Source organism: Capronia epimyces (genome assembly GCF_000585565.1).
Source record: "Capronia epimyces CBS 606.96 chromosome Unknown aczIQ-supercont1.3, whole genome shotgun sequence".
NCBI lineage: Eukaryota > Fungi > Ascomycota > Eurotiomycetes > Chaetothyriales > Herpotrichiellaceae > Capronia > Capronia epimyces.
Window position 1 is genome coordinate 1,604,925 of NW_006912906.1, and position 20,160 is coordinate 1,625,084.

Genomic DNA, 20,160 nt, shown 5'->3' on the forward strand with positions numbered 1-20,160 from the left:
GTCCCTCCCTGCTGTCCTGATCAGATCGATGTTGGTCGAGGTCAGCAATACCCACAGCGGAGACGGGGGCAGGAGAGGGGGTGTGGTACTGGGTGTTCCGGCGCAGCGACAAGTGTCAGGGCGCGATGTCGAAACCGTCAAAAAACAATAGTTCGAACGAGTCGGCGCCGAGGAGCGAGGAGCGAGGAGCGGCGGGCTGGGTGGGATTTGAGGGCTGCAATTTCACCACCTCAGCGATCATCTGTGGAGGACATTTGTAGAGGGTGCCGTTCTCAATAGAGTCTGGGAAACCAGTAGTCCGTACGGTGTACAGGGCGCTCGATCGAGCCTCGCCACATATCATACAGTACACTCCAAGCACATCGACATAGACATAGACATAGTGAGGGATACACGTAAATCATACGCATGTGATGACATAAATGTGCATACAGTATACTCCGTACGCACTACCACTACCACTAACTATACCAGGCACCTGCCAAGGGAAGCTGCACTACCACTACCTATACCAGGGGAAGCTGGTGTACTACCACTATACCAGGGGAAGCTGGTGTCTGGACAAACCCCCCTGGGCCGGCCGGCCTATCATCCATCCGTAGGGCTAGACGAAAAAGACCGCCGAGGCGTCGAGATCGCGACCAGCGGTAGCCGGGACAGGGACAGGGGGGAAGTTGGCAGTAGGCAGTTGGCGCCAGCAATAGCCTTAGGCTTAGCTCTAGCAGGGATGGCGATCTGCGCAGCCGTTGAAATTGCAGATTGAAGAAATCTCGGACCGGCCGCTCACGAGGGGCACAGTTGGTCACGAAGGTTTGGTACCTGACTAGGTGCCTGAGTCACTACGGAGTATCCGTACTGGTGCAGTGGTGACTGGGGGGACGCCACATCGTGGAGAGGGAGAGGGGACCAGGCCACTGTCACTGTCGCGCGACCAGCTGTCCCCCTGGACGCCATGGTGGGTACGACCACTCCGTCCTAACCAAAGTTGGCTGTGCTGCCAATGACGAGGCAGACTGGGCTGGACTCCCGTACTAGTCAATACATGGCAGTCGTCACTTGAAATGACGGACCCAACGATTCGTACCTGATCTGTGGCTGCCGTGTCGAGTCCCTAGGGGTACCTATTACCTACTACCTAGATACTAGGCCCTAGGTATCCGTACTCAGTATGGCGTGTGTACTACTATGCAGAACTAAACTCGCAGGTTCCAAGGCACAGCAGCGTCTGGTCTGGTCTGGCCTCACAGCCATCAGTCAGTCGTCAGCAGTCAGCAGCCCCTTTGGCCATTGTGGCGGCCTCTTGCCACTGTACTGAGTCCAGAACTGTAGGTGGACATTGTGCTACGCAGCCACAGCAGTATGCACATTCAGCTGAATACACATAATAGTACGGGTTAGCAGACCCCATCGTGTGCTCGCGTAGGTGCTCGCAAAAAGCAAAAAACCCTCTCAGCCAGCCACAGATCACAGGCCACCGGGCACACCGAGCAGAGGGAGAAGGGGTCATGCGTAGTTCGTCCATAGGAACGAATGCACAGTGCACCCAACGGCGACCGCCACCGCCGGTGCTGCATGTCCGGTGTTGTTGACCTCGCCTCGCCTCGTCTGCGTGTGCGTGTGCGTCTGTGTCTGTGCTGTGAGAGTTGAATTGCGTGCATGTCAATGGTCCAAGCGGCCCCGATGTTGCCAGCCACAACCTGCGCCAGGGAAATGAGGGAGAGGGAGAGGGAGTGGGAAGCCGAGTCGAGGCAAGTCCAGTCAGGTCGAGTGTTGCCCCAAGCCAGTGCTCTCTCTGGCAAGTGACTTGGCTTGCCCGTATGTTGTGTTGTGTGGTAAGTCGCCTCCCCGAAACTGTGTAGATGCCTCTGGTATGAAGGGAGAGCTGAGAGCTGGTCAAGTAATGTAAGCAAAATAAAAAAAGACCTTGGTTCCGATTTCTCAGACGAGTCAGTCCGCTGAGCTCTGCCCGAGCTATGGATGGTATTTGGGGGAAAACATATTGTTGCCTCATAAGACATGAGTGGTACCTGTCCTATCTCAGCGGTGGTGCATTCCTCTGCTTGACCGTTACTCCAACGTTGCGACTGCGGTTCTCGTCTCGTCTCGTCTTCGTCATTTCGTGCACATGAGCCAACCAAAAGTAGCAACCGTACCGGAACCAAAGTCTATACAAAAAATGGATTTCAACCTTTGCAGATGTCTGTAGCACAGGACGCCTCTTGCGAAATCGCCCCGGGCCCGAGACAGCCATGTCTGATTGAACAAAGAAGCCCATTAGAGCGAGGAATAGTAAGAACGCAGCCACACACACAACCCTCACACCCTCCTAAAATCACATCGCTTCCTAGAGCGTGTCTCACCTCTACTTCGATCCCTAATCACCCTGCCCCATCTAGTGGCGGTGGTGGTAGTACTTGCGCGCACCGTATTGTACACCACGGCGGACAGCAGTGGCAGCGGGCAGGTCAGCATCCAGATCACCCGACACATCAATAGACGTGGTGGTGGAGGTAGCCTCAGTGGTGGTGGTAGCTGCCACGGTAGTGGTCGTGCTGGAGGTGACGACAACTGAAGAAGAGTTAGCGACCGGTCAGGATCACGAGAATAGGTAAACTTACCGTTGGGAGATTGAATGACCAACAAGATGGGAGTGCAGGTGAACGGTGGCGACTGGGAGAACAGAATGAAGACGAAGCTGGACGTCGACACACAGAACCCTTGGTTGGTGACCGTGAGATCAAGCGACCCATCGGCGTTGATGGTCCAGGGAGAAAGGGTGGTCGGCTTGGTGGCGCTCAACTGGAAGGCAATGTATGGCTGGCTGAAGTCGGCCAGGACGTACAGGCCACCGGACAGCAAGAAGCCATCAGTGTCCAGGTAGAACAAAGCCGCCTCAGTGCGGTCGCTGACGAGAACAGCATCTTCACCCTCGAAGCCAATGTACACCAGAGCTCGCTTGCGGTACTTGGTGGGCGTGTTGGAGGTAATGTAGAAGGGCGTGGTGGCCGGAACACCGGTGGTGGTGGTGCTGGAGGCAGAAGACGAAGTGCTGGAAGCCGACGACAGCGAGCTCAAGGTGCTGCTAGTGGAGGAGGCACTGCTCTCGCTGCTCAAGCTGCTGCTGGTGGAGGAGGCGCTGCTCGCACTGGTCAAGCTGCTGCTGGTGGCGGAGGCGCTGCTTGCACTGCTGGTGGTGGATGCACTGCTTGCGCTGCTGGCAGACGAAGCACTGCTGGCGGAGGAGGCACTGCTCTCACTGGTCAAGCTGCTGCTGGTGGATGAAAGGCTGCTGGCGCTAGTGAGCGAGGTGCTGGTAGAAGCGCCAATGGGACCGACTCCATTGTCGCTCGAGGTGGTGCTGGCAGACGAGGCGCTGCTAGCAGACGAAGCACTGCTCGCAGACGAGGCGCTGCTGGCAGAAGAGGCACTGGTGGCGGAGGAGGCGCTGCTGGCACTGGTGGCCGACGAGCTGGTAGAAGCGCCAATAGGGCCGACACTGGCAGTGACGGTCTGGGTGACAGTCTCAGTGGCCCAGTCAGCCCATTGACCAGGGAGAGGAAGGCCAGGGTTGGTAACATCGTCGCTGCCCCAGTCAGCCCAGCCGAACGGATCACCACCGACGCCGTTGTCGATAGGGTCGTTGGGACCTGGCTTGGGGAAATGCGACCAACCGGCATGACCACTGGGGAAAGGCACAGGGCTGTAAGTGGCAGGTGGTTGATGGTTGAATGGCACAGTCCAGTAGATGGTCTTGGTGATGGTGGTCGTGAAGTCCACAACCTCCCAGGCATTCTTGCAGAAGTGGCTGGCATGAGCATAGTATGGGCTGGGTGCCACGGTGATGGTCTCCGTTTCAGCGGTAATGACGTGCGAGGGGGCAGTCAGGGTGAAGGTAAACGTGAACCAGCCAGCGCTCGGGGCGACGAACTGGGTTGAAACAGGAGCGACAGTCGTCTTGGATGCAGCGGGAGCAGGCTTGGAAATCCAAGTCTCCTCATAACCCACGCACTTGGAGCCTCCAGGACCGGCACGGCATTCAACGACGTCCACAACCTGCGACCGGCTGCCATCGGCCTGGACCTTGCCCTCATCACTCAGACCACTGCCACCGTAGCCGGGGATGGCAAGGGGACCAATCTCCTCAAATGGACAGCTGAAGTCCTTGGCAATGGTGAGCGCAATGGGAGTGGGCGAGGGGATCAAGAAGATGGTGCCGTTCTTGGTCACCGAGACGGTGGGTGTGACTGTCTTGGTGATGGTGGTCTGGAATTGAGACACAATCACCTCCTGATCGATGGCAGTGATAACGCTGGGCGTGGCCGCGCTGCCATCCCAGGCGGCAGGGATGGTGGTGCTGACATAGGTGTATGTCTCAAGTGGGTACTTGGTCACCCACGCACCTCGGAAGTATGCGGATTCGGTGGCACAAGTCGAGACGGGCTGGTATTGTTCGGTGACCGTGATAGGAGGAATGCTCGAGGTGGTTTGCCCAGGACACGGGGTGATGACGGTCAAGGGGTCGGCGATGGCTGCGCCGGCCATCAGGGCCGCTGAAGCGACCGCGGATGATGAAAAACGCATGGTGAAAAGTTAACGAATGACTCTGGTGTAAAGAATGGCTGAAGGAAAATTCCCTCGAATTATAACGAATGGACGAGTGACCTGTGCTGCTCTGAAGAGGTGGTGGTAAGAGAGGTTGGGAAAAGGGCGCGAGCTTTGGGTCCTATATAGTACCAGTATCAAACCTCATTTCCTGTTGTCACAACTCGGCACGCGTTGATAGGAGCCATGGTGTGGATTCTCTGTGGGGGAGGCACTCTGCCATGCACTTCAGTTGACCTGAGTCTGGACACGGGCCTTGGGCTAAGTGCTGATGCCAGTGCAAGCCTCATCCGCCGCCACCACTGGGCAGAAACAACGGGAAGCACGACAGTCAACGTGAGCGGGCATGGACCAGCCAAGGGGCATCATGGCTGGGAAGACGGTCAACGCGAGGTGCAATGGCGGGCCACATTGCAGTCCATCGTCACATCAAGAAACCGAAGTGTGAAGATGACAGCGCCACTGACGGTCAGGTTGACGGCTTTGGCAACACAGTTTAATCTCCCGGAGGAACATCCTCAGAAAGCATCGGCGGGAGGACCACGGACGGCTGAGGCATCAAGGCAGATGGCGGCATAAGGCTAAGTGGATACTTACCGCGGTGTTTGTTCAGGAGAAGGCTCCATTCTGCGGCTGGTAAAAACAACAAGGGCCTGTGAGAGTCGTGTGAGCACCATTCGTGCCCAATTCGCGGCCGAGGCCGATCGAGGCAGAGCTGAGGAGGGCACTATCAAATGGATCGCTTCTGGGACTTGGCCTTTTCTGTTCTCGTGCAGAATAGCATTATGCATTTTCACTGCTCTCGATTCGCGAGGAATAGGGCAATCCCGCGCCGTCGAATGGGAAGGGACTTTCACAGGGGCAAAGAAGATCAGCCCCCAAACCGAGAACGTACCAAGATGCCACCATGGTCAATCCACTCACAACATGATCTGCCCGCCTGTGTACCATTTTCAACAGGCTTCAGTCGACAGTTGACGGTTGCCAGCGGACCGCCGTTGTTTGGTCCTCCGAGGTTCTGCTAAGAGCAAGCTGTGGTCAGGGCCAGCCTGGCACGGGCCTGGGCCAACCACTTTGATTCTGTCAGCGAGATTGTCAGAATTTTGCACGACAGCCACCTGCCACCTCTGAAGAGCCCCGTCGGCTAATCTCTCGAGGGGCTCGGACATGGCGATGTTGTTGATAGAGAGCTCCTCCCCCCGAGGGTCACACATTGCCCGCTGGCGGGTGAAGCTGAGGTTGAAAATGCATTGCTTGGCGCGAGGCCGTGTGCGGCTTAGCCTGGCTTGGTACCGCCCTAGTACCGATCGCGGTAAATTACACAGCCTGATCCCCACGCTGACCAGGCAGCCCCTGGTCAGCCGTGTCATTTGATTCTGCAGCCTCCTCCAGCCCTTCCCCTATTCCCCTGGACAGTGGACAGTGGACACTGGACCATGGGACTCAAGCGACACAGGACTCGGGACTCAGGTCAGCCACCGTATCGTCCATCGTCCATCGCCCATCGCCCATCAGCTCGTCATCTACCCCCTGTCTCGTATCTATCGCCCTAGTACTACTTCGTGCTACGCCCATTGTGTCTTGTTCGGACCTCACGTTGTCGAACGTATCGATTGTCCATCCCTCGTCTCCATATCCCACATCTCGCCTATCTGACAAAGCCTCAACTTGGTGGAATGGAGCTTTCTCCTGCTTCATCCCCTTAGCGGTGCCCTTATCAATCTCTCTCGCCGGTGAAAAAACGACCACAATTTTAGACCCGAGGGCTGAATTGTTACATCTCTGCTCTGTGTACGGAGTACTGTGTATGGATTACATCTCCTGGATCAACATGACTACAGCCTCCATAGTTCGCCCATATTCCCATCGGTATCGCCGCCCTCACTGCCCTGCCTTCCCCTCGTCTCCCAGTAGTACCGAACTACGTAAATCTAGCAGCGCCTCGGGTGGGTTCCGTCTGGCACATGCCTTATTTCCTTTTTGGGCACGTTTGAAGCTGTCAGTGGCGGCTTTTGCCTAACGCCCTCCCCTCTCACCTCCTCCCCTGGGATTCCGTTCGCGTCGCGTCTCGGGCCCAGGCAAGTTTTCTGGCGTCTGCTGTTCCGCTCCTTGAGCCGGCCGGAGGTTTCCTTCTTGCATCTGGTCGAGCAGGTGTCGTGCATCGCCAATCTCGTGCACGTGGACAAGAGATTTCTCAATTTCCTTCCCCTTGATATCTCTTGCCTTGTTGTTTCTGCTCTGAATCTGCTATTTCCGAGTCAAAGCTTTCTCTCGCTATACGCAGGAGCCATCTTACCGTTCACCACTGACACATCTGTTCTTTTGTGATCGTCCAATTCTCTTCTGATAAGTGACAGCAAATTTGGTCTCTGCAACTCCGGCCGTCGGCTGCTGGAATGAGACAGAGCAATCTCGATTTCGATTTCAATCTCGGTTCAATTTCCAGCATGTCGACGCTACCCTTGGACAACAGGCGCTGGGAGCGCAAGAACTCGCAGAGCTGGCGAAAGCCTCGGATTACTGCCCAACGGTCACGGCGACCCCTCTTCTTCCTCGTCGCAGGCATCTTTTGCATTTTCCTTTGGCATCACTCGAGGTCGGCTTCATTGTCTCCGCATCGTCAAAACTTTGTCCAGCAGGAACCCGATCCCTTTCCTGCTTCCCCAGACAGGAGATCAATCCACGATGAGTCGGAGGGGTCGAAGCTGCAAGAGAAGGTCATCGACCCAGGTTTCCAAACCAACCTGATCAAGGATGGGAGGGCACAGGTGCCTGAGCAGGCGCTAAACAAGGATCAGACAGGAGCAGGAGACAACCGTTTCCCGGACGGGGTTGTCATCCGTCAGCCGGTCAATCGGGACCAGCAAGGGAACGACCTCCCTTCAGGACCCGAAGTCCTGCTGATACCAGGCGATGGTTCTGAAGACGTGGCCATGGAGCTGTTTGACGAAGCGCCAGCGGATCGCCTCCAGAAAGGACCTGTAGCGGTTCAGGCGAATTTGGATCCCGAGACGGAAAAGACGCCCTTGATTTCATCGCCCGATCAACCCGCCAAAGAGAAAGTCATCGAGGCAGAGCCGGTGGACCATCTTTCACTCGAAGAAAAGGCCGATAGCTTGCCCGAAATCGTGCATATTCCTTTCGAGGACGCTGTCAAGGACGAAGTCCTGCACGGATGGGAGGATGATTGGGTCGCACACGCATCGTACGACGTGAAGAAATGGGGGAAACTGGCCGAACCGAAGATTGACTTCGTGTACTTGTGTAAGGACCTGACGCCGGGCCGGTTGGCGGAGCACAAGCACGTGGGCTAACTTGAGTAGGGGTCAATGGCTCGGAAGAGGCTTTCCAGAAAACGAAATACCCGTACGAACTGAACTCGGTGCTCAACGACCCCGAGGGCAAATGGATCAGTTCTCATGGCGTTAACCGCTATCGCGACTGGGACGAGCTTCGATACTCACTTCGAAGTCTAGAGCGTTACGCATCCAAATTCCGCAACAAGATCCAAATCGTGGTGAACTCGGTGGAGGGCACCGAGGCAGGAAAGCAGGTCCCGACTTGGTTGAACGATGATCCGGCCACGCAAGAGGTGGTGCAAGTGCTTGCTCAAGAAGAATTCTTCGACCTGGAAAAGCATGCGTGCTTGCCGACCTTCAACTCCCTGACGATTGAGAACCAGCTGTTCAACACCCCATCAGACACCGACTATGTGCGTTGCCTAGGCGTCAGATCCTACCTTTTACCGCGTTGCTAACCTGGTATAGTTATACGCCCTGTCCGACGACATGCTGCTGGGCAAGGAGCACTCTGCTGCGGATATCCATTCGCCTCTGTTCGGTTCGGTGATGGGCTTCAAAACCAACTCGTACAGTGCCACCGCACCACCCACCGAAGTGGACGCCCATCGGTTTGGCGAGAAGCCCTTCCTGATCTATACCTCCTGGCTTCTCAATCGACGGTTCGGGGTTCGAAAGCGCAAGGGCCAAGGTCATTTTGGGCATGCGTTATCGCGAAACATCATGCGAGAAGCCATCTCTTCGTTCCCCGGGCCCGAGCTCCAAAGTGCTTGCAAACGGTTCCGAGGCGAGCCCGGATTTCAGCTCTACTCGTGGTATGTGACCTTCCATTACCTGATCGAGCGTCACCGCGAAGCATTACTCTGGAGTTACATCATGCTTCGAAGCGACGTGGACGAGGACGGAAATCTGTCCTGGGACGAGCGACAAACCGTCATGCAAGATCTTGAGGCCGGGATGAAGAACGAGGGTAGAACGACGTTCCGCAAACGCAACTACTACCACGTGCCTCAATTGCTGCAGAAGGCCGGGCTAGCTCCTCCCAAGGTCAACACGGACATCTTGTGGACATCCCTGGATGGGCCTGTCGCCATCCAGAACGCGGACTGCATCGAATTCGATGTCAACGAGTGTTTGGCTCCCGGGTTTTCCATCTCCTCTACTGACGCACACACCAAGAACCCGGTCTTCTCAACCTCTGTTATTTTCGATCGATTGGCCCGACAAGAACCCAAATGCGGAGATTGTCTGCTGAAACTGATCCTCAACAAAACTCCCAAGGGGCTGGCACCCTTGTTGCCGCGGGCTGGCACCCAAGACAGGCAACGAGACCTGGTGGTGAAGGCTGTGATGCGATACCGCTACGCCGTCATCAACCCCGATGCGTTGTTTGTCATGGTGACGGATGCTGAACAGGTTGACAGCACCCTTGTCAGCCGCTTTGTTCGGGCCAACAAAGAACTTGCCGGCCAGCTGTGCCTGAACGACGATGTCTCTACCAACGACCCTCAAGAGCTTGCGGACGTGAAGCAGGCCATGACTGAGCTGTACGAGGGACTGTTTCCAGATCCAAGCCCGTTCGAGAAATGACGACGGGCTGGACACTTTGACGACTTAATGACTAGAATTTCAGCATCAGCAATTGACATTCAGCATTCAGCGACAGGCGAAAACACCCAGGGTTGGGTAGCCCGATTATTGAGGCCTGCACAACATGTTCTTCCTTTTTAATAAATTTCTGCCTCCGGGGGACTTGGGACATTCTTATTTCTTGTGGTGGGAGATAGTGAGTGCAGAGTAGGGGATGCTATGGTCGGTGGAAGACACCAACAACACCTACACCTTGGATAGTCAAAATGTAAAGCCCAGAGACCAGGGGACACACATAGAACATTCACATAAGTTCCATCTACTCCATTGGTGCCATAATGACCTCTGATCGGAGACCATCAAGCGTGTTCTGTATGTCTGTGTGCTGGCGATTCAGAGAGACAAGGCTCCTTGGACCCTGGTCAGCGTCGACCGGGGAAACAGGGTCCTTAAGCCTTAGCCCGGTGGTTCCTAACCTGACCACAGCCAGCCCATCGACCTGGCCATGTGGCTGCCGGTGCATCAGGTCTCAGAGCCCCAGCGCTGTGATGGATTGATTGCACGTTTCCTGTTTGTCATGTCTTTGTAGGATACGGCGTATGCGTGCTGTACTGCGTACTGCGTAGTTCTTTCTATTCACACCTGCGTTGTCGTCCCGCCTCCAAATCGGCGCTGCGTTCCCTCCACGGTACAAACAAAATAAACACAAAACCTCACAAGCCTGACGTCTAACTTCCATTTCTCCTTCGTACCATGCCCACCCTCCTACATCTTCCCTAATCAACGGCAAGCAATGGCAATGGCAGACGGCGAGGTACAGCTCTCCACCGGGCTCAAGGCGCTGGCGAAACAACACGAGGCCTACAAGGTCAAAGCCGCTGAAGAACATGAACTGGTCGAGGTACACCTCTTGTCGTTCCCTTGCCAGGCCTGGCCCGTCTAACCGAACACAGAAACTCCTCAAGCTCCTCGACGAGAAGGAACAGACGCTCGAGAACCTCAAATCCGACCTTGACGACCAGACAGAAAGCCGTCGCCGCTGGCAGAAGCGTGCAATCGACATCGAATCGCGCATTGTTCGTCGACTTCCCTGCCTTGTCCACCTCTCCTACTGACCCGCTCTCTAGACAAGTGTCCAGCATGTTCTCGTCCTCCTCGACGGTAACCAGCACTTCTTCAAGCACGGCCTCATAAGAGCAGGGACATCGGGCGCACGCGAGGCTGTAGGGACACTGCTCGCGGACGTGAGAGACTTTGCGAGGAGCCAGCACAAAAACGACCTGCCCGAGAACATTTCAGTGGTAGTGCACATTTTCTCTGATGTCGGAAGACTCGCTCAGGATCTCTCTGCGGCGAATCTCCTTCCTGATCCAGATCAGCTCTGGACTTTCATCCAGGATGTTTGCAAGATCGAGCCAGGCATAACAATCAGTGACTGCGGTGCCGGCCACGAGGCTGTAGATGCCAAAGTGAAGCGTGTGTAACCTCAAGCGCACCTCAGAAAAGAAACACCGCTGACAAGCTACCCAGACTTCTACGAGTTGTTCATTGAGAACTGTCATTGCAGACACATTTTCCTCGCCCTCGGGCACGAGTCGGAGTACTACAACATTCTTCAGTTGTACAGCGACGATGACTATACCAAGTCAAAGACGTCCCTGGTCCAGCCAGAACTGGGCTTTCCTTCTGGGGTCACCATTCCCTTTCATACAGTCAACCTTTCCCCTCTGAGTAGCGTTCCCAGCAGCGAGGGCTTCGGAGAAAGCGCCCATAAAATCAATGGAGAAGTCTCGGTTCGTCAATGGGATGATGGCCCCGAACACCAGGCTCTAGTCTCGAACGTTTCAGAGGCCAAGTCTGTGCCAAATACCACTCCCCGCACAGCCTTTCACGATCCCCAGATTCGGCCCTCTGCTTCGATCATCGTATCCAATGGACCAACTGAACAGAAACTGCCGCCTCCTCCTTCACCGTCCCCTCCAACACAGCCCCATCCTGCACAGTCAGTGGACACAACCCCGGCACGAGAGGAGCGGAACGGCGTTGCAAATGATATCCAAGAAGCCAGCTTGGCCGGGGTTGTCAAACTCGAATCTTCTGCTCATTCGTCATCAAATTCGAACAAGACCGCCGAACAAAGCTGGGAAACAACTCCGAGCGGACACACATATGTTCCACTCCCGATTCAGGGCGCCTGGGGGGACGAAGGAGCAGAAGAAGATGGAGCTGCGGATAATCAAAAGTCTTTCAACCAGACAGGTACATGGACTTCTCACCCCATAAGATCATATCACAATAGCAACACCAATGGCACACAGAAGCTGGGCTGGAGGCAAGAACGGGCGTCAAGTGGTGCTTATACAGCTCCTACACGCCGCGGCGGCAGGCGAGTCCCCAAACAATTCGAAGGATCATGGGACGACATGGTTGAGCAAGAGCAACCTCCATCCCATCAGTCGATTCATGGATCCTCGCCGACACTAGCCTCACCCGCGACCCCAACTGCAACACCTGCGACCGCGTCGAAGCCCAAGCCCAAGGTCAATGGCTTTGTGCCGGCAGCCTTTGAGCGGCAAGTTGTAACAATGGCAGAACCCAACCCGAACGAGCGCCCGATTCGATCTCCAATTGCGTTGAACCAGTTCGACCAACGCCTTGATCTAAAGCTGCCACGCCCCGCGCCAGCCGACGAGGAACATTTCCAGTTGCGCTCGCGGAACCGCAGACTGTGTAACGAACAGCATCTGCGTCAGAGCTGCAACAACCCTCAATGCCCGTACGACCATGAACCCATCTCGGATGGCGTGTACCTGGCACTTCGCCACAAGGCTCGAAACTTACCATGCTCGGTCGGTCCCAAGTGTCGACGTCATGACTGTTTCGGGAGCCATCATTGTCCGAATGTGTCAAACTCCACGTCCTGTGGTAGACCGAACTGTCCGTATCAGGCCAGGATGCACGATACCACCGATCTCGTGATCGTCGCCACCATTGAGCCGCCTCCTAGAGAGGTTTCGTGAAGCGTAGGGAAGGAGATCTGTTGATGGAGTGTGGAGAGAGGTCGGGAGTGAAGGTTAGCGTTGCTGCTAGTCTTGGAGCATGGAGTGGGAGAGCTGGTTCGGTTTTGGGAGGAGTCTCCTTTGATGGCGAGTGGTGCAGGACTAGGACTTCAGGAGTGCTCTTGTAAGAGTATTCATTCCTCCAGACCTTGACTGCTAGGAGGGTGCCGGACAGAAAAAGCATCAGTTGACACTAGGGGGACTCTGGATGTATGATAGAGCTGTAGCATTAGACGAGGTCGTCACCAGTCCGAGAACACAGCCTTTTCTAATATTTTGAGATGGACGGGCTCTGAAAGCGCAACGACACCATCCTTGCCTGGTAGACCGGGCGGGCGCATAGCCATCGAACGGCAGGTAACAAGGCCAAGGCCAAGGCGTCGGTGTACGGTGTACGACGTGGTGTCCAACCCCAGCCCCAATCCCCAGCACGAGGAAGAGGAATGTTTGGACGGCCACCTCGCACACTGCACTGCACTGCACTGTAGGGCGCAAAGCTGCCATTTCCGTTGCCGTTGCCGATGTGCTGTGGTCGGGGGGACCAGCGATCTAAGAGGCAATGAGGGGTGTTGTCGTAGGGAGGATGGCTGGATGAATGAATGAATGGATGATTTATTGAACGAATGTGCTTGTCACAGCAAAGAATATGAGAGAGTATGTATGTGAGGTGAGGTGAGATGGGAATATGAGAGAGTGTGTGAGAGGTGAGAGAATATGAGAGAGTGTGTGTGAGGCGAGAGAATATGAGAGAGTGTGTGAGGTGAGAGAATGAGGGTGAGGGTGAGAATGAGGGTGAAAGTGAGAGTGAAAGGAGAGAAAAAGAAGCTGCATCTGTATCTGTATCTGTATCTAAATCTAACACACGCATATTAGCCCAAATCCAACCCAGAGAACTTGTATGTCTAGGTAGGTAGGTATATGTACATCTACATGTACAGATACAGCAGATGTGACACGGTGTATGTGAGGCAGGGGCAGTGTGGGACCAAACAAACCTGTTCAATAGACCTGCGATGGTGCCGACCACATATATATTTGGATCGGCATATGCATTCCTTCCTTGGGTATACAATATCAGAATGTGGATGGTTAGCTCGTCAGCATCGGCCTCAGCCTCAACCTCAGCCTCGGAGTTATCGAGGGGAGATGACTGGATTCTCCCTCTTCCCCTCTCCCATCCGTCCCAGTCCGGCCCGTCTCTTGTGCTCGACTTGCAAGTTGTTGCGTCCTCCTTTTCCGGGTCGAGAAAGACAAAAGGCCGCGCTTATCGTGCTTTTTGAGAGTCGAGAACCTTTGCTTTCCTGTCCATCATATCGTGGCGACGTCTGTGTGTATTATGTCCGACCCGGCACACGCAGAGGGGGGAATCCCTGGCAATGCGTGGCGTCGCACCGACTCGCCGATTCTCTGTGTCGTCGTCCCATTTCCAGGATCATGATGCAGCACTTTTCAATCTCTTCGCTCTCTGTAGAGTGCTCAATCCCGTTCCATCTTATCCTCATCCGCTGCACGACGTCTCTCCCTGTCTTGGCTGCGGCTTCGGCTCCGGCTCTTGCTCCTGCTCTTGGATTTACTCCGGCTGCGACTTCTGCCTCCACCACCTCGGCCGCCGCGGCGTTCACTTGGCTTGCCTCCACGCCCTTTATCTTTGGGCGGCGGCCGCACGAAAGCATAGTCGACAGAGATTGTCTGTTCCAGAAGTTTGGCGCCGTTCAGAGCCTTGATCGCCGCTGCGGCTTCGACTTGGGTCGGGTACTCGATAAGGACATAGCCCTGCAGCGCACACACGAGGATATCAGTTGTCCGCCCGTAACTTGTATAGAAGACAGTGCGATAAAGGAGCAATAAATCAGACTTCAATGCGAAGAGGAGCAGGCATGGCAGGAATACAATCCAAAATATGAAATGCACCAGCTAGCAAGAAACCGAAAGAACCAAGAGGATGGCGCAATGGCATGAGCATATGAAGAGAAGACACGGTCTGGCATAATCCGCCATGTCTACTCTTTCTGCTCTTCTTTCCGATCGCAATGTGTGTGTGGGTGTGTGTCATACCTTTACATAACCCGTTCTCCGGTCCAGGTTGAGATGCAGATTCTTAATGTCGCCATACTCGCCGAACAAGTCTGTAATGTCCTCCTCAGTAGCCTCTTCGTGGATGTTGGTCGCGACGACAATCCAGCCCTCGATACTGCGGACCGCGACGGCGCCCTGAATTGTGCGCGCTTCGGTCCCCGCACTGGCTTGTTGTTTCTTCGTCTCGGTCGGTGAGGATGTACCTGTACCTGCGCCATTCTTTGCGTCCCCATCCTCTCCTGTAGAAGGGGCAGCGGCCGGCGGGATAGGGTCGACTTCCATCTCGGTCGACATTGTGCTGTTGATTCGGGGACTCTGGATCTAAGAGGGTAGAAAGATGCTGATGATTTGCAAGAGACTCGTGGCGGCTGAGGAGTCGGCAGAGTAGCTTGGTCCTTCGGCGTTGCCGGGAGAGGGTGATAAGTGAGGACTGGTTCGGTGGAGGTCTCTGCGCGTTTGGCAGAGGAGGTCAGGCCAGGTTGAGCTTGAAGTCGAGGTTCGTGGCCTGCGGCATTGAAGTTAATTTTGGACTCGGAGTTGGAGGCCTGTCGGAAAACCTGCCTGCCAAAGTCCAACCAAATTCAGCCTCGCCGACCGATGAATGAACAACAACGATTGTATGTGGGAGTATCGACGATCATTGATTTAATCGGGCACTCTATATCAGGGCAGTGGCCTCAAGTATTCTGGTGAAGCTAATGAATTGGCCTTCCTGTAGATGGTGGCACTACTATTGACTGACTTTCCCCGTTCTTCCACGGAATCCCAATCTACGTCAAATATATTTTGTAATTTAGAGAATATAATCCCATGACCAAAAGTAGCCAAAGTTCTCACCCCAACTTTCCAAGTCAGCACCAAGCAAAGCTGTTTGCCCTAAAGCCTTGTAACGATAGAGTGTATATTCCGGTTCAGAATCACATTACCAAGACGCACTACGTAAACCGGAATCACAACTTCCACGATACTTTATGATATGGAAAAACGAGAGAAAAAGCATCGCCCAGGGCAATCAGCGTGGGGTACACAAATCACCATAAGCCAAGATCGTTTTCTGACTTGAACATCACATCTGCTCTGCTTCGTTCTACGCTTACACAGAAAGACCGAACATACAAAAAACAAAACCAGCCAACGTCCAGCTAGTCCATTGACACCTGTAAGCCACCTCATAAGCTGCCTCCCGTCCAGCTTGGACGGACACTCTTTCTTTCGCATATACGCCCAGACAGCACACAACTCTGCACCCTCGCGTAGAACTGTCGAAGGAAGTGACAGAATGAAGCCAGTGGCCATCCTCACCAGTCTCTCACATCATGCCAGACTCGATAGCAGAGGGATCGCCGCAACGGTTATCCGATAGCCGGGTCATTCAATATATGTCGAAATATCCAAACTTGATGGCTCATTTCCTTCAAATCCTCTCGACTGTACCTGTTCAGAAGAACAGATAGGCGATGAGAAAGCTGAGTAAACACAACCCTGCCACGATCTGTAGTGGTACACCAGTTTCATGGCTTTGCTGAACTACAGTCTGGACTTTCTCGTTCGCTTCCTGCAACTTCCTCTGTCGCAGCTTTGGATCCTGTAGTTGGCTGCTCAACTGCTTGATCTGGGCCCTGGCTGCCGCCAGTTGCTCTTTCAATTCCGCACTTGTAAGCGGCACGGTATTCGAAACGGCAGCAGCCGCGGTGGTCAAGCCGGTGGCTTCTGCGGCATTTGCAACTGCGCTCTTCGCAGTTTGCGCAGTCGATGCGCGGCTTGAAGATTCCGCGGCGGGAGATCCAAATTTCGGGGACGGCGAGGAGTATGCGGGAGGTTGTTCCTCGTGGGAAGAGTCGCCATTTGGTGTCGCATCGAATGAAGGGAGGAAGTTGACCCGAATCTTTCTCTCCTGTATGCTGCTCTTTGATGTTTTCTCCACCGTCTGCCAGAGTGTTGTGACGTTCGGATCTTGGTCGAGGGATGTTAGAACGGATTGAACGAGGAATTTGTCGCGGCATTTAGCATCTAGAGGAGGCTCTTCTTTCATAGCTTGGAGGAGAACTGTGGTTGTGAGCGAATGTACTTTCAAGTGCCACCTTCTCTCATACCTTGTACTTCGACGCTCTCGTGGGGTGGGATGATGCCCGAGTTTGGTCGCACGCAGTATCTAGTATGGGGTTAGACGGTCTAGCTTCCGAGGTCATAGAATAGCCATGCTACTCACTGCTTTGGGGCGGTGGTTTTGACCTGTGTTCAAGACAGTTAGCGGCTGCACACGATGATCCGGAGACGGTGGCATACTTTGAAGGCAACAGGCGCATCGTTGACGTTGACAACTTTGAGGACCTCGGTGACTTCATGGTTGAACGGGCCTGTTGATTGTAAGTTTTCCTCCTGTCTCGTGTCCATTCTGGCAGAATTCACTGACGTCTGAAGCCCAATTCGGCTGGCTGGAGTTCGACGGACATGGTGCAGACCAGGAGATGGATTGCGCAGGTTGTGAGGCGAGAGGGCTGGAGAAGATATGCTCGCAAGCAAACGATATTTGACCAAGGTTGATTGTAATGGATCGTGTGGTGGTATAATTGGTAGAGAAGTGGAAGTGGCTGATTCGATTGTTCAGCAGGCTATCCGTAACAGTATGACGGTAGACAGAGAGGAGTTCCTGGACAGAAGCGCCTAATGGTAGAAAGCGGATGCTGGAGGCTGGAGGCTGGAGCGGGAGCGGGTGCATGTCTTCGTCAGAGATCGAATGCTCCCCCGTTCGAACTAGACTGTGATACGGAGAAGCATGTGAATGCTCATGTAGTTGGGCCAACCCCTTTTAATCTTCGCATCTTCTCCACGGATCCCCGGATTACAGTACGTAGTTACTCCGTATTTATCTATGCTTTAGATACTATGAGTATGGCTGAGAACCCCAAGAAGCAGGAGTCTAAGACCAGTCTTATGTATCTCTCTGTTCTCAGGATTCCTAAGCGGAATGCCCTCGTATTCTCTCGCGTCGCTGACTGGTCCGTTCCGCCTCCCTACCCGACACCTCACTACCGTATACCGGCGTCGATGGCTCCAAAGTAGCGGGTATTGTGTAGTCAACATTTGGGTACAATCAACGGCAACAGTAGCTTCAGGACAGCCAATAACTCTTTGACCGCTGCACGGCTCCGGTGGAGGCGGGCTCATTCTTCGCTCGTCTCGCAGCAATCGTGTAGAAAAGGCTCCCGTCATAGACCCGACGGATGTCTTCTTTTCGCATCTCCCCGTCCTCCGGCCATAGCATAATGTACGTGATGGACCCTGGTAACTGTCAGCGAGAGGGACCCAAAGCCGACCAGTATTGGCCGAGAGCTGCTCGAGTAAACATACACTCAAAGATGGCGCCCCCCCATCCGATCGGGTCCGAGACCAGCCGCTGACCCTTGATCAGGCTTGCCATATCCCAGATATTTAGACTGTCCTTCCCATGGGCGTACTTGTCGAAAATCTCCTCGAACTTGTGAGGTATAAACCGCCCTTCATTGTCGTAGGTGCCGCTATCGCTGCCATGCTTGGTTTTGTGGACGTTGGCCAGGTAGATACGGAACAAAGGGTCCGGCACCCACGAGGGCTGCGTCACATACGAGAAATTCAAATGGATGATGAAGAGGGCCACCAGGGATAGAATGACGCCAAATCCGAGCTTGTAGAAGCCGACAAATGTGTCCTGGGGCCAGATGATGCTGTCTCGATCGGTGTCGAAGAACTCACAGTGTTGTTGTAATACCTGAGATGAGTATTTTATCAGTTTTGGACTTATTGTAGCTTCGTGACATGATAGTCAACTAACAGTCTGATGCTTGTGACGCGCTACCCAGTCGTCTTCCAAAGTACCGTTGGGTTGTTGAACCGAGGCTGCGATGTTAGCGCGAGCCGTGCCTGAAAGCAATGGTCAGCGTCAATGCGCACGTAGCTCGGTAGACGAGGAGCGAACCGGGATGGAGAAGCTGTTCATCACCCTTTGCCGGTATGAAAGCCTTCCTCTCGACAGTGACGGGTACTGTAGGTATTGAGCTTATGATTGTCTGTTTGCTGCATCCGTTAGAGAACCCTGAGTTCAGCTTGACGGGTTGATCCATCAACGTCTGGGACCATGTTTCTCTCTCCATCGAATTCAAGAGTATAATAAGTTTTCAGAGTTGTAGGAGAGAAAGAATGTTGTCGTAGGCACCATGGTCATTTCGGTACATTACTAGATGCCAGATGGAGATAGTACAAAATGTACACATCACGCTGACGTCAAGAGTCGCGTACGTGATTGTTTAATCACGGTGTCAAGATTCGATCTATCAACCAAGAATCGAGCCTGAGACCTTTCGCCATGTTGGTACGGGCACGTAGTAGAGGCTCGATCCCTCCCCTAGACTCTTACCAGATGTTCCTCGCAGTGTTAAACTCAAATTCGTAGACGGACTGGAGTGGTGGGCCTGCGCCTGGTGTGCCGAGGCTAAAGCGGCCCAGGGAGAACACGAGAAGACGAGATCGCCAACTATCTACCTTCACACCATGGACGAGAGTGTCGGTGTCAGTTGAAGAGCGATAGGTATGAGAACAGTGATCAACAGCAACAGCCTGTGTTGGGGTTTGCATCGCGCAGGGCTTGCGTCTGTTTTGAAGCGAGGAGGACTTACAGTACTGCTACAGGATCAAGCCATTTAAGGGCTACGCTTGAGTCCAGAATTGGTGAAGAGGTATGGAGTAGAGGCCGGAGGGTGAGAGGCAAGACCGATATGGTGTGAGGTTCGATAAGATAAGTCACTATGACTCCCAAGGCCCCTGTAGTACGATGCTGGAATCCAAAGTGACCCCACCTTAGGCCATCACCGCGGGCGTAGGAGGCACGGCGACCCTCACCCGACCTACAGAGCTTTTAGAGGAGCTGACGCGTAGTTGACGCGTAGTACGGAGTAGACGCGTAGTAGACGCGTTCGCATCATATGTAGTATATTATCCGGCGGGCCTTCCTCTGCACATCTCTATTCTTTGGTCTCGAAAAGATATTTCGGTACAGGTCATCTTCTGGTGCAGTAGAGGTCTTTGATCCTTGTTCTGGATGCCTCATTCGAGGAATAACCCGGTCTACGAGCTAAGTCACATATATGATTCACCGAAAAATCGCATATTAGATGGCCGATAACTCCTATTGCATTCTATCCAATTCTAACTCGGGATATTGTGTCAGGCTTAAGGGATGGCACAACCCGTTAAAGGTGTCAAAGTTGGACCATCACACGTTTTTGCACCGAGTGCACAGGAAAAACAATCTGTGCAATCATTCTCGTTGTTGCACGGCCATCCCGGACAGCCTTGTGTGCATGTTTCCGGCACAGATCCCCAGTATGTGAACACAGTCGTGCTATCTCCAGGTAAGATTGTTTGAACTGTTGGTGTACCTGGTACCATGGTCACAGAGGGAGAAGTGAAGGTATAGCCCGCGTGCGTGGATGGGGCGGTAGAGGTGGATGAGAAGATGATGTTGGAAGGAGAGGTTTGTGACGTTGACGGTAAAGCTG

At 54.1% G+C, this 20,160-nt stretch overlaps 6 protein-coding genes across 6 annotated transcripts; 2 read left to right on the forward strand and 4 right to left on the reverse strand.

Moving 5' to 3' along the window:
• Positions 1–2,392: 2,392 nt before the first annotated feature.
• Positions 2,393–4,581, reverse strand: A1O3_03846 (uncharacterized protein; the record flags this gene model as incomplete). The annotated part of the gene is made up of 2 exons (XM_007733981.1): positions 2,393–2,568; positions 2,619–4,581. The coding sequence occupies 2 exons, from the start codon at positions 4,579–4,581 to the stop codon at positions 2,393–2,395; spliced, it is 2,139 nt and encodes a 712-aa protein (XP_007732171.1).
• A 2,468-nt stretch (positions 4,582–7,049) lies between these two features.
• A1O3_03847 (uncharacterized protein) lies at positions 7,050–9,491 on the forward strand (the record flags this gene model as incomplete). The annotated part of the gene is made up of 3 exons (XM_007733982.1): positions 7,050–7,866; positions 7,926–8,314; positions 8,370–9,491. The coding sequence occupies 3 exons, from the start codon at positions 7,050–7,052 to the stop codon at positions 9,489–9,491; spliced, it is 2,328 nt and encodes a 775-aa protein (XP_007732172.1).
• Positions 9,492–10,290: 799 nt separating this feature from the next.
• A1O3_03848 (uncharacterized protein) lies at positions 10,291–12,511 on the forward strand (the record flags this gene model as incomplete). Its single annotated transcript, XM_007733983.1, has 4 exons — positions 10,291–10,392; positions 10,445–10,567; positions 10,619–10,967; positions 11,022–12,511. 4 exons carry the CDS (start codon positions 10,291–10,293, stop codon positions 12,509–12,511), a joined length of 2,064 nt encoding a protein of 687 aa, XP_007732173.1.
• Positions 12,512–14,026: 1,515 nt separating this feature from the next.
• A1O3_03849 (uncharacterized protein) lies at positions 14,027–14,920 on the reverse strand (the record flags this gene model as incomplete). The annotated part of the gene is made up of 2 exons (XM_007733984.1): positions 14,027–14,323; positions 14,606–14,920. 2 exons carry the CDS (start codon positions 14,918–14,920, stop codon positions 14,027–14,029), a joined length of 612 nt encoding a protein of 203 aa, XP_007732174.1.
• Positions 14,921–16,064: 1,144 nt separating this feature from the next.
• A1O3_03850 (uncharacterized protein) lies at positions 16,065–17,020 on the reverse strand (the record flags this gene model as incomplete). Its single annotated transcript, XM_007733985.1, has 4 exons — positions 16,065–16,672; positions 16,720–16,778; positions 16,836–16,858; positions 16,913–17,020. The coding sequence occupies 4 exons, from the start codon at positions 17,018–17,020 to the stop codon at positions 16,065–16,067; spliced, it is 798 nt and encodes a 265-aa protein (XP_007732175.1).
• A 718-nt stretch (positions 17,021–17,738) lies between these two features.
• On the reverse strand, positions 17,739–18,602 carry A1O3_03851 (uncharacterized protein; the record flags this gene model as incomplete). The annotated part of the gene is made up of 4 exons (XM_007733986.1): positions 17,739–17,908; positions 17,978–18,374; positions 18,438–18,526; positions 18,557–18,602. The coding sequence occupies 4 exons, from the start codon at positions 18,600–18,602 to the stop codon at positions 17,739–17,741; spliced, it is 702 nt and encodes a 233-aa protein (XP_007732176.1).
• Between the last annotated feature and the right edge of the window lie 1,558 nt (positions 18,603–20,160).